We start from the raw sequence: 12,866 nt of genomic DNA on the forward strand, positions 1-12,866 counted from the left end.
CCGGCGCTTCAATCCGAATGCAAGAACATGACCCCCCTTCTCTCTCACTCTCCCCCAAGGTAAGGGCTGACTGAGAAAAGGGCTCTCGTTACTGGTCTTACTACAAACAGCTGAAAGTATCCAAACATAGCAACAGACTTCGGATGCGAGATCTAGATTCGTCCAGCCTGTCGGCCACCACGGCCCAATGCTACGCCTACCTCTTGAAAACCGCGCTGGTAGACGAGACACGGACAGGCTTTGTATTGATAAAAGCATTGGCGCTTGAGGGAGGCACTCGAGCAGCGCGGGGGATAATGTCGGGTACCTGCCAAGACGTGCCCGCTACCTCCACCACACATTTCTCGTTCTGTTACATACTGTCCTTCAACTGGGAGTCTAACCCGTAAGTCGTTGCGCGGTGCAAGAAAAGTTTCACATAGCTCCTCTTCTGATATCCAGCGCCAAACATCACCGGATCGATCTCGCATGCCATACATACCGTGCACATCAAACCATCCGGTCCCAGCCCCCCAAACAATTCTCAAATCCTTCATGCTCACCTCGGCAGATAGATGCCGGCGTGGGGTGGTTCCCGCTCAGTCGTTCTCTCTTTTCTACGCTGGGTTACAGTGTAAAAGCGGCGGCTCCAAGTCTAACCCACTGCCCATACAAGCTGCCAAGAGACTGGGATAATATTTTGCCGGAAGAGGTAGTTTTTCGAAACCAAACCAATGGCTGGCCCATCCCCCCCTCCTCGCGTCCATCCCAAACTCGGGCACGCCCGGGAAAAAGAGAAAGGGCCAAACACGACTTTTGCATGTTTGAGATTTTTGTGACAGGTTTGAAGCTCATGTTCGTGACTAAGCTCGCAGAGGTCACCGAGCCTTGCAAAAACCCGCCAGGGACGCTGAGGATCGAAGGGAAAAATACGGTGCTCCCGCAGACGTATCATTTGTTTACCAGCTTAAAATCTCCGCTGCCCTACCGTGATGATACAGCACCGGTATTTATATGATGGGGAGGAAGAGACGTTACCGTATCACAGAGTGGTGATGACCCGTATCGTATCGGTGATAAGCCCCAGGTGGAGCAAAGAATTGGGAGTGCGGTTTCGTTAGTTTATATTGACGAATTGCTAGCGGCCTAATAAAAGGTTTTTGGGGTTGCTTTCCTCTCCTCCCCTCCGTTTTCCTTTCGGATGAACTCGCGGAAGGAAGGGTAATTTACTGGGGGCAAATTTCCATGCTTAATCCTTGTATCTTGCGTCAATGCATAAGGAAAAGCGAAAGACCTGAAGACGCAATGATTGGCACATGACTGCTCTGGGCAATATTTCGTGTGTTGAATGAAAAATAGCGATAATAATATTATTATGGCCCCCCCCTCCATACTGGAAGCTACGAGCCGGTAGCACGGTAGAGGGGAGTACGGGAGAAACTGAGTAGAGTCAGAGGAAAAAGAGTACAGTAAAGTGAGAGGTGGTACAGAGGCTGTTGAAGGTTAAAATGGTGGCGGGAAAGACATTGTTATTGCTGACTGGGAAGATATCGAGAGGAAATGGTAGGCATAGGCGTTGTCACGGAAACCACAGGAGGGTTGATCAGGTAGACTATCTCCGACAACGCATTCCAACGGATGCTTGCCACGTCGTCGAGTAGCTCTTTCCCTTCAGAGGAATCCAAAAAAATATATCTTCGCCTTCGAATGAGAAAGGAAGATAGCAAAGGGAATAGGAGAAGGAAAGAAAAAAAAAAACTGGACCTTACATACAGACATACTGGACATACATACTCTTGTGGTAAAGGTAAAAATAATCGTAAAATAAAAATAATTCCTCTGTTAACATTTCCAGATAGTGGGTTTTTTGCACTTTTTCCTTTGATGGAGGCAAGAGAAGAAGTGTAGTCTAAACCCCCAATCCACCCGCCCCATCTGTGCTCTGTACGAGTAGATGGGAAAGGGAGGACAAGATATCGATAAAAAACAAAAATAAATAAATAAAAAGGGCACTTTCCGAGAGAGAAGAGATCCCCCTCAAACCGCCCTTTCGGCCAGCAATGGGCTCTTTTCTCTCTTTCTTTCACCCATTGGAATCCTCTCAGGCTTTCCCTCTTATGATACGGGTTCACCGAACACTGCCAGTAGACTAGTCCAACACCCCACTCGCACCATCCACAGTTGGGTCACCGGGCTGTCTGTGGTTCAAGCCTCAGTTTTTTCTATTTTATTTTCTCCTTCGATTCCCTGGTCGATCTTGGAGATTTTCTTTCCCATCCCCAGCCCGCGAAGGCAAGCATCGCTAGAGAAGGGCTAGAATCAAACTTCCCTTTTTACCAGCTCAGGCCGTACCCCCATTGGTCCTTTAGGGTGTTGCAAAGGGTTTCCTGGTTGGGCTACGAGTGAACGAAACAACGCACCAGAATCAAGAGCGAGCACTGTAGAGAGCAAAGCAGGCGAGCAAGCAAGCAACTCCGCCCTCGTTGCCTGTGGTGAGTTTTTTTTTGGCTGTTGCTGCGCTTTCTGCTGCTGCTTTTTCAATTGTCTTTTTTTTTCACCTAATTTTGCTTGCCTCCACCACCACCCCAACTACGCCCGCGAACCACACCAATCCACAGCAGAATTAGTCTACGAGTACCTTCTGCCCGCACATTACAGAACATACACACAATCAATAAACCTCGAATCTGTGTCCTTTCAGAATTTTTATCTCTTTCTTGCCCTTTTTCTTCCTTATTGCCTGTGCATTTTGTGCCGGAGATTTTCAACCCACCTTCCCACCCTTCACTCCACCTTCTCGCCATTTTATTTATAACCAAAGGCCCGCACGTTCCCCACAAAAAAAGAGATCCTTCTTTGATCCTCTCTTCCTGCTGTCTTAGTTTGGTCCGTTCGTAATCCGTCGTCGTCACTTATCACCCGTCATTCATCGGCCCAACCCTCCCTCTCCCCTCCCTTTCCCTCTCTCTCCCTCTCTCTTCTCCCCTCACCCATCACCCATCCCTAACTTACCCTCTTCCCTCCCCCTTACCCACTACCCACTCTCTCAAGACACGCTCCGTCTCCTGGCTTTCCCCAATTCCCCGCTCCTTCACCCCTGTCATACCCTTCTCATCAATCAATTGAGGGACCCTCTGTGAATCCTTTCGTGGGTCCACTTTCTCTTCCAGAAGACCCATTTTCGTATTCTTCTTAAAAGAAAGCCACACCCCATCCGTCCATTCATCCACCCACACATCTTCACACCCGACCATCCATCATCACCACATCAGAAAACTAGCAAGCAGCTTGGATTCTGGACAGCGCATCCGCTACCTTACCTCCCACAACCTCCCACCACCTCCCACCCTCCCAAACCGCCAATAACGGTCGGCACCAACACGCTCCCTTATCCCTATCCGACAGCCCACACTTCTCGTTTGCTGCCGCAGACCTGTGTTTGTATCATATAAGCTCGTCGTCCGCTGTCGCTCGCCCGCATCTCTAATCGATATCGTTGACGATACCAGAATATCGTTATCGCTATCACCCATAACTACCAACATAGTTAGTGTAATAATAAGTACGACACCGTCTCCGCCCCTCAGCTCGACCCTCCAAATAATCACAACGCAACCATAATGGCGAACAACTACCAGCCTTATGTTGAGGATTATAATTCCGAACTCTCAGAAGCAATTCCCGTTGTTCCCGTGAGACGCCAAACAACAAAAAGACCCTCTGGTTTAAATCAATCATCAACTGTAGAAGAAGTGCCAGAGCCGAGTTATGAGGGGGTTTCTGATTCCGGATATTCGTCTCACTCGGTAGCGAGCACACCCATCACAGAGACACCACCGCCACCACCAAAGGCCCCAACACCAGCACCAGTACGAACACATCAGCCTAGCCGATCATCGTCGGGCCCAATACCGTTCAACCGGCCTTCAAGCAAATCCTTCTCTCGTCCTGCTTCATCTGCAGCTCGGAATATCCCCAACGCTAACTCTGGCAGCTATGGGTATTCGAGCAGTTATGGGGCAGGAAGGGAGAGTTCGCTGGGTGGAGGATCTTCGGATTGTGATTGTCCAGATTGCGGAAAAACTCTTTCGAAATCATCACCAACAATCTCTAGTTCATCCAGTGCAACCAGCAGTGCGTGGCCCGTCCACCAACAATCACCCACTTATCATCACTCGTTGCCGTACGGACAGTCACCAAGCTATTCAGGATACCATTATCCCCAGCACTATGATGGATATAGTACACCCACGGATAGTGGAATTTCTGATTCCAGCGCGGGAGCAGGTGGGAGTCGAAAGAGCAGGTCGTCCATGCCCCCACCACCGCGACCACAGTCGACATTCGCGGGTTCGACGACAACAACTTCAACTCATAGTTCTGGCAGCATTCCGTGGTCCCATACTAGCAGCTACTCTTCCGCAAGCTACTTCGATGCCCATCCCTCCACATCTCCGGTTCCACCGGCTCCGTCGACCACCTGCCCACCTGTATATGGATCATCAATGTATCCACCTCCACCACTGGATACCTCTATCGCTCCACCTCCACCACAGTCGTCGTCATACTCAAACTCGCCCTATGCTCCCCCACCGGTACCGAATTATGGATATCCTCCCGTAACCGACTACACAGCCAATGATTATTACGGCCAGAGTACAGCCCCATCGACGCCCAGCTCATCTCTTCCTCCATCGGATTATCGAGATGGATATAGATCATCAGAGTATAGTGTGATGCCCCCTCCCCCTCCGATTGCGAATCGTCGGAGTAGCATGAGAGCGCAGGCAAATGCTGGTGCTTCCATCGACTCGTCCCCTGATTATACTCACTCGACACCCCATCGCCCACAAAGGCGAATGAGTAGCCGCGCTCACGGTAGCGAGAGATCCTCATCTTGGTATGGCCAAAGCCAACTGCAATACCAGGAAGCACCCGAACGGAGTTACTCCGTTCCCCCAACAAACACTGGTGCCCCTGCTGAGAGTTCTCGACGCAGGGGCACTACCCCGCAGCCAATGCGCAGAAGAGAAAGCAACAACTCGCAAGGGACCTCGGGTTCTCATTCTGCTAGGCTGGGGCCTTCTGCGCTTTCGAGGTCGATGGAGGCCTGCACTATTGATGATCATACACCACGATCATCTCATCACCGCCACAGCAGCAGCGGCCATCACTACGACTCTCACCACGCAGTAGCCCGCCGTGAACCAGGGACTATGATGCAAAGCAGTCGCAGCAATGGAAGTAGTGACTCTGGCAGTAGCAGTGGCCATGAGGGGAGAGAAGAGCTGGTGCAACTTACCGTACCAGATTCCGACGAATCATTCACAATGAGGTATCCTGCGGGTATCCCGGTGAAACTACAATTAAATGGTGGGACTTTCCAACGGATCCTTTCTTTTGGCCGTAAGAGCAAGAATGTGAATATTGAGGATCCTATAGCATACGGATGTGTTCGGCAGAGACAGCAGCAAGTGCATGCCCAGTTGCAGTATGCGGCCGGCCAACTTGATCATAGCGATCGACGGACAAGTGCCGAATATCACCACCGGTCCAACGGTTATCCTCGCAGGGAGATGGCCGGTGTTTGAGTTAATTACGATCTGTCTATGGCTAGATGGGAACTATTGTTGGCTGCCTTAACGGAAGATGGCCTTGCTTTGTCTTTCAGTAACTGTAGCGTAAAGCACTGTTGCCGGACCTCGACGAGCAAAGAAGCCCTGGCAACGATGACAGCAATGGACAATGATGAATGGTGATTTGGGCGAGGAGATTTCTTTATGCTTTTGTCTCATAGCTAGGGACGGGGTTTTAGTTCCTATGTTTATATGAGATGACTCTTATGCACCTTAGTTTTTTTTTTTGTCTGTTCCGCTTCTTCGCCCTCAGGAGGTTATCGGGCATGTTGGTTTTGACTCATCTGTCAGTTGTGGCTACCACACTTTTATTCACAAGCACGGCAAGGTACCTTTTCCTTTTCTGCCTTTTTGCTTTCGTGTTTATCATTCACCATACTACATTCTTATCATTTGGGCTTTGGTTCTTTTCTTTACGGTACCTTTTATTACTACAATATGTTGGCGGCAATATTTTGTTATTTGTTATTGTTTTCTTTGTGTTATTTTATTTGGTTGACTTGAACGCCTCGATATCCAGCCTCGGCGTAAAAGCTCCTGGTTTTTGGATATGGAAGCGGGCTTCAAAACTTCAGGCTTCAACTTTTCTTTCCTTTCCCCCTTTCCCCTAATCCTTTTCCTTTTCCTATGTCTGTTAATTGGGGGTGTTTTTGGTTTTTTTTCGGGGGGTTTTTCTTTCGGTTTTATTCTCGGGAACTTTTTTGGGCAGACGCTCTTCACGGTATATCCCTCAAGTGGGGGATGCCAAAACTTCAGTTCTCGGGGTGACGTTATTCAACCTTTTCGAGTTTGCTTGTTACAATATCTTCTGTTTTTCTTGGGACATTTCGAGTCGAGGAAGAAGTAGACGGATGGATAGCAAGAGCTTCACAGACTCACAACAACAAGAAAAGAAAAATCCTTGTCCAGATGAGCCGTGATTGATGCCCATCTCATAAGATTCTATTACTTGGATGGATGGAATTGAATAATTTGGCAATTTTCACGTACCGTATACTCTAAGAATTCTTAGCCTATCTATCATCTATCTGATCAAGTGATTTTTTTTCTTCTGCCTTTGTTTCCTATTATATGATACTGCGAGTTCGTTCTGAAGTTTGCCCCTTTTTTTCACTATCATGACGTTCATGATGTTACGACTTTACGACACTATTATGATTTCACCCCCCTATTATGCTGGCGTTTTATATTTTTTAATCCATTGCAGAGCTGGCCGTGATAAATTTCTTTTCCTTTTCTTCTCTTTTTCGGGTCACATATGATACTATTCTACTTCAGCTGCTTTATCACACTTGCTGCTCGCCAAAATTAAAAAGTCTTCAACCTTTACCTTGAGCAAACTGCTGCTCCACCACATCTTGCTTGAAAGAATTGCACTTTCTTTTCACAACCTCCCAGCTCTACTAGATAGAGCTACTGGTTTCTGGGGATATTTGATTCGTGAGCGACAGCAACATAATTCTCATATCGTCGAGGCTACCGGAGGGGAGTAATTGTCTTGTTGCCACTGACGGCTATACCTTGGGGACGGGCTCTTGATTTTGGCGGGTGGACTATATCTGCCTTATCGGAAGGGAAACAAGAAAGCGCCTGCAAGGTTATTGCTACTTGTATAGTATATTATTAGCCAGCATTCCCCTTTGTTCCTCTTATCTCCTACAGTACCACCACCCTAACCACATTCTGCCCTATTCTCTTTGCGCGGGCTACCGTAGACTGGGGTCACCAACATTCATCCATTTATTCATTCGCGTCAGCCGTATCTGTCTGTATGTACGTATTCCATTTAAAGCTACTTCTCACAAGTGTGGTGTCGTACAAACTCATCTATTCATCTATCGAAACAGGCAATATCTGCTCTACAAACTCGACATGACATAGATCGCCGCATAAGGAATGAAGGAAAAGGGGTGGGGTGGGGGGTGGGAGTGGGAGTGGGGGTGGGGGTATTATCCTGATGAAGTGCTGGTGCAAGTGCTTCGTATAGTGGAGTAGTCGGGAGAGAATAGAATACGCTTTGCAGGTAAGTTAACTAACCGGGGGGGAGGGGGGAACTCCGCATGTGTAGCGCAGCCACTTCGTGGCAGGAGTTGGTATCGCGATTTTGTGGGGTTTGGGGTAGGACGTTGGGATTCGAGGTAAAAAATAAGAAGCGTATCACAAGTAGAGAGGGGCGAGAGTGGAATGGACTGGACTGGGTCGTCGCCGCTTTCTTTTCTTTAGGACAGATGTGAGAGTGAGAGTGAAGTCACGCATATTGTCGAATGCCGGCACACGCGCATGCCCCTCTCCCCCCCCTTCCCCCCGTCACTGCTATCCTCTCCCGAAAGCCCCGTCTAAAACCCGGGGGGATTAACCCTCTGGCTCATCCTCGTCCACTTTGGCAATTCTAATCCCCCCGCCATCATTAGCCTACCTCCCATCTTCCCTCCCTTCCGAGGGTGGCAGTACTCACTATGAACTCCCTTCCTATAACTCCTCTGCTTAGGATCAAACATGGTGTACTTATCCCGAGGCTTCATCTCCGCCTCCGTCGGCATCTCGCTCTTCCAGCGCTCCACAGCTGCCGCTGTCATGCCCCGCTTTGCTAACGCCTTGTACACCACGTCTACTGTTCTGTCTACGCGGCGGAGGCGCTGTCGATGGCGGTATTTTTGGCCGGAGGAGAGGCGCCAGGGTGATTTCCTTGGTGGGGTTAGCATAATACTTGTGGGGGAGAGGGGAGAAGGAAGTACCAGAGGAGACCGCCGAGGCGAGATTGTGTTGGCCGGAAGGCGCTGAACATGTTTCGCCTGTAATTGAAGGGAGGTATGTATTTGTAGGATAATGTGTAGGTTGAGGATAGACGTTGAAACTTTCTTGATAAGCTACAGTGACTTAGAGGCTCAAAATTTATTGTCTAACTTTAACCCTGCTTACTAAATAAGGAGACCGATAACCGCCAAGCACCCCACTAATGTAAAACAATTTTAAGAAAGAGAACACACCCCGCCACCACTCGCACACAAAACTAACGTCCTCAAGAAGGGGATTCATTGAGTGAATCATAGAAAAGGGGAGAAAGAGAGAAACCTTCCCGCCTGCTCCTTTCCTGCACCTGGTTAATTCCCTTCTCTTCCCCTCCCGGCTGTTGGCTGTCTGCCCTACTTACGTTGCGAATGGACCTCACCAAAGCCCGTCGATGTTTTTCTCCCTCTCACAGGACGTAAAGACGCATGCACACCCCATCACCGGTTTATGCGTAACCCTGTTCTAAGACTGCTACCAATTTCCCGGCCGCAGCTGTCTTTTTCTTCAATGATTTGCATCTGCACACCATGCCATCATCATCTTGGGACCTCCTCCTCCTCCTTTTCCACACCATTGCGGGGAACGGCGATACCGCAGAAGTTGCAAGTGCTGATACACGAGCGGACATCGACATTTGACCTATTGAAGGAGCAGGCTGACGTGGCGGACGCGAGTAGTCTGGGAACGAAACTCGTGGACGAGCCCCGATTGCGGGGCAATTTCCATCTCTGGTGGAGCCTACTGGGGTTTAAGAGGAGGGTGTACTCGGACACTGGTGTCAAGGATGTGTGGAAGGGGTTGCGGATCCGGAATATAGACTTGCCAGTCCGGGGCTCGCACGCGACGCTCATATGGCAGATATTTCTCAAAACTGGCTTCCAGGATGAGGACTTCCTGGAAGAGATATGGGAGTACATTAAGAATCTTGACTCACGCAACCGGCGATGGGCGGGAGCATACCAGTTTATTATAGGCCACTTTCTCGTTGCTGATGGCTCCAGGGCGCGGATATGGCATAGGAGATTGTACCCACGCCATGCGCCGTCCTCTTGGCCGGGTTTTGTGAGGAGTGTGCTGAAGCAGAGAGTTGGGGGGCATATTGAGTTGAGGGAGATCCATGCAGTTATTGAGCGGCCAGCAGGACTGTATGGATCTATTATCCCGCTGTTATGCTCTATGGGCTTGTTCACTGAGGCGATGAAGTGGCATCGGCATTGCATTTCTTTCGATGATCTCCCTGGGAATACCGCCACCGCAGATAGGCTCATTGAGTGGACAACGAAGTACGGGTCGTTGCAAGATATGTCTATGTTGATGCTCTCGTTTATACAGATGGGTGTGCGGGTTAAGGAGAGTTCTCTAATAGCCTTGATTATATCCCGGCCAAAGAAATTCGAGGCTCTTGGGTTCATTCTAGCACGGGCAAATCGTGTTGACAGGAGCGCCATGGGGGATCGGTTCTGGGCGGTGGTATTGGGACAGATCCAGTTGGGGACTCCTGTTCTTTTTCAATGCATGCAGACGTTTGGCGAAGGATTGAATGTTGGGCGGAGGACTGTGGAGGCTTTGAAGAAGCGGGTGGACTGTAGCAAGGAGAAAGCACTGTCTCTTTTGGTGGAGTTTGGAATGAATGTCCAAGGTGTGGAGATGGTGCCTGATGCGGAGCCTTCGGTGCTGGTGGATAGATTGGTACGGCAGATCGGTGCGAGGGGACTTTCGGGCATGGAAGAACTGGAGTTTTTGCTCAAAGAGGCTCTGGACACTCGCAATTGGGAGATGTTTGACCAAGCGTTGTCTCTACCCTCTCCGAGTGGGCCTACGGCGAAGGTATATGATTTAATACTCCAGTCGCAATTGAGGAGGGGAACACTGGGGGACGCAATAAATCTATTGGACCATATGCGCAAATCCTCGATCAGCATCTCCTCAGCGTCTCTCAGGCTCCTCGTCAAAGCAGTTCTGCCGCCTCGCAAGCGTGCTAAAAATCCCAACACGATGCCAGGCTTCACAAACGACAATCTTATAGGCCTAATTGGAATCCTAACTTCACTACTCCGCTCTGGCTCAACAAATATCGAGCCAACCCTCTGGCGTGAGATCTTCAAAAGACTCGGCATGAAGCGGCGACTATCGGATTTAGAAACTCTAGCCTTAGGCCTTGTAGAATGGTACCATCCGGCCCGCTCAACAATAACCCGCCGTCGCTTTTCAACCTCGAACTTCAACCTCCCAGAAGCCCTGACATCACATCCTGATCCCCAATCAGCGCCAGAAATCCTACCCCTAAGTCCCCCAAGTCCCCTCCGTCTGCTCTTCCCACCGCAGTTCATCCATGCAATCATCCAATGGGGTTTCCTTACCTTCCGACCCCACTCCCCAAACCTCCACAAATCAATCCCACCACCCCCACCCCCAGAAGTCCGCCAATTACCCCGAAAACTCTCCGAGTTCGCTCCTTGCGTCGCAACTTTCACTTGGGGCATAGCCTTTGCGCGGGATTTGAAGGCTTTGGGTGTACACGTGGACACCCGCTCTGTCCTCCGCGCTGTGCGCACGAGACTCAACATTCTCTACAACGCGCCGGAAGCCAATGGGCGGCCTGTCGTGCTGTCTGGGAGGAGGGTCAATCGCATGGCGGTAGCGCTGAATCACCTCAGCCTGGCAGAGATGGTTGACATTACGGAGAGGACGTGGGGAGGCAGCTTGTGGCGGAGGGCCGGCTGGGAGAGGGGCGGAGAGGGGGGAAGGGAGTGGGAGAGGAATATGAAGAAGGAGGTCTTTAGCACGGGGATTCCGAAAAGAGTTGTTGAGAGGTTGAAGAGGGGTGCTAGGGTTCGGCAAATGTGGGGGGTTATGCGGTTGAGAGCTGGGAGGGGGAGGGCTGGAAGGAGTTTTGTGGGGCGGGGATGAGAATGGGGTGCGGGGGAAGATTGTATAATGCTGTATATATTGTACCGTTGGGCATGCGTGTAAATATTGTTCTTTGTTGGCGCGGCGTTTGAACGGTCTGAGGAATGGGTCTTAGGTTTACATCTAGTATCATATAAGGCTAATTGGTGAGATAATACTCTTGCGCGGAATTTGGGATGTTATCCGATTGAAGCCGAGGACACCCAGTATGGGCTTGTTTGGTTGTGATGGTTTCGTTCCGTTGTCCTAATCAAAGTGACCGTTTCGAAACGAAAGGACGACTGTTTTTATATGGGAAACAGTCGTAGAACGGAACGGAACCATCGCAATAAAACAGACCCTAAGTGAGATCACTCGCAGGAACAGATACAGGACCACCCTCTTACCTAGTCTGCCAACAGAGGGACGTGAAATTAGGCATGACACGAGGGTCTCTCTCGCGAAACTCGAAAAACATGACCTCAGTCTCCATGCACCGGCGCAACCGGGCCCTGTGCATGCGGCGATATCATAAATGGAACAAGTATAATGCTCACAAGGCATCACTCGCCCCTAACTCCGAAACGGTGAACCGGCAGTCGACCGTCTTGACGTTCTACAGGAGGAACTATCAGCGAGGCCTTGGCATAAGCATCCTGCCAGCTACTGTGCCACATCTGCCGGTACCCATATCTCCGTTTCCACCTTGGAGCAGTACAGTATCCATAAGTGCGTCGTTCACGCCGCCCGCATCAAGCGAACACCGGTGGAGAATCAACGTGGCTCTCTCGCGGTTGGAGTGATTTTCCGGATAAATGCGAATGCCCTCACGCGCACCCTCGCACACATATACACTCAGTGTGCCGTTGTTACTGCACTGGTGTGTGCGACGCCCGACCTTCGTGAATGTCAGACAGACTACAATGTGCTCTCAGCAGCATGAAAAATGATGTAGCGTTCCAGGGGTGCACATTGATTGTGCGGTATAGTACCGTACTATCCGCGACCGGCTTCCAGATATAGTTTCTCTCGCGGGGTATCATCTGTCCTCGTGCTGATAGAACATGTTCCGATTATTTCTTTGGGGGTGGGTGGTGGTGGTGGTGGTGGTGGTGGAGGAGCTTGTCGTTTTTTTGGTCGATTGTCTCTTTATCTATTTACCTACCTGCTCCTCACACCCCTTACCCCCCCCCCCCCCGGGGCTCTGGGCGAGATACCCGACTGGGAATGGGCCCCCTTTTTGTACTGTACGGGATTTTTCCCCCCTGGGGAAAAAAAAAAAAAAAAACTTGAGCTGTTGGCTCCCCTCCATGACTTTTTATAAAGGGCCCGTCCCTTTTGTCCCTTTTTTTTTCTTCTTTTTCTTCGGGTTCCGAACTTTTTTCGAATTTGCTGAATGTGAAAAAGTTTAAAATAGATGAACTATTATACTTAATTTCCGGGTAATGGGAACATGGGATCGCGTCCAGGTCCCCCCAGGCATAATTTTTCCGGGTTTTAAGTTTCAATTTTCCCAATGAGGGAGAACAATTGGGCCCCCCAAAGGGAAAAGAATTTTTTGTGGAGAAAAGA

General features: G+C 49.9%; 3 protein-coding genes; 2 read left to right on the forward strand and 1 right to left on the reverse strand.

The window, feature by feature from the left end:
- Positions 1-2,982: 2,982 nt before the first annotated feature.
- On the forward strand, positions 2,983-6,604 carry GSTUM_00009510001 (uncharacterized protein). XM_002840758.2 has 1 exon: positions 2,983-6,604. The coding sequence occupies exon 1, from the start codon at positions 3,600-3,602 to the stop codon at positions 5,568-5,570; it is 1,971 nt and encodes a 656-aa protein (XP_002840804.1). The 5' UTR covers positions 2,983-3,599; the 3' UTR covers positions 5,571-6,604.
- An 817-nt stretch (positions 6,605-7,421) lies between these two features.
- Positions 7,422-8,317, reverse strand: GSTUM_00009512001 (mitochondrial 54S ribosomal protein YmL31; the record flags this gene model as incomplete). XM_002840759.2 has 2 exons in its annotated part: positions 7,422-8,004; positions 8,071-8,317. 2 exons carry the CDS (start codon positions 8,315-8,317, stop codon positions 7,952-7,954), a joined length of 300 nt encoding a protein of 99 aa, XP_002840805.1. The 3' UTR covers positions 7,422-7,951.
- Positions 8,318-8,649: 332 nt separating this feature from the next.
- Positions 8,650-11,315, forward strand: GSTUM_00009513001 (uncharacterized protein; the record flags this gene model as incomplete). XM_002840760.2 has 1 exon in its annotated part: positions 8,650-11,315. Exon 1 carries the CDS (start codon positions 8,853-8,855, stop codon positions 11,313-11,315), a length of 2,463 nt encoding a protein of 820 aa, XP_002840806.1. The 5' UTR covers positions 8,650-8,852.
- Between the last annotated feature and the right edge of the window lie 1,551 nt (positions 11,316-12,866).

Source organism: Tuber melanosporum (assembly GCF_000151645.1).
Source record: "Tuber melanosporum whole genome shotgun sequence assembly, scaffold_58, strain Mel28".
NCBI classification, from domain to species: Eukaryota; Fungi; Ascomycota; class Pezizomycetes; order Pezizales; family Tuberaceae; genus Tuber; species Tuber melanosporum.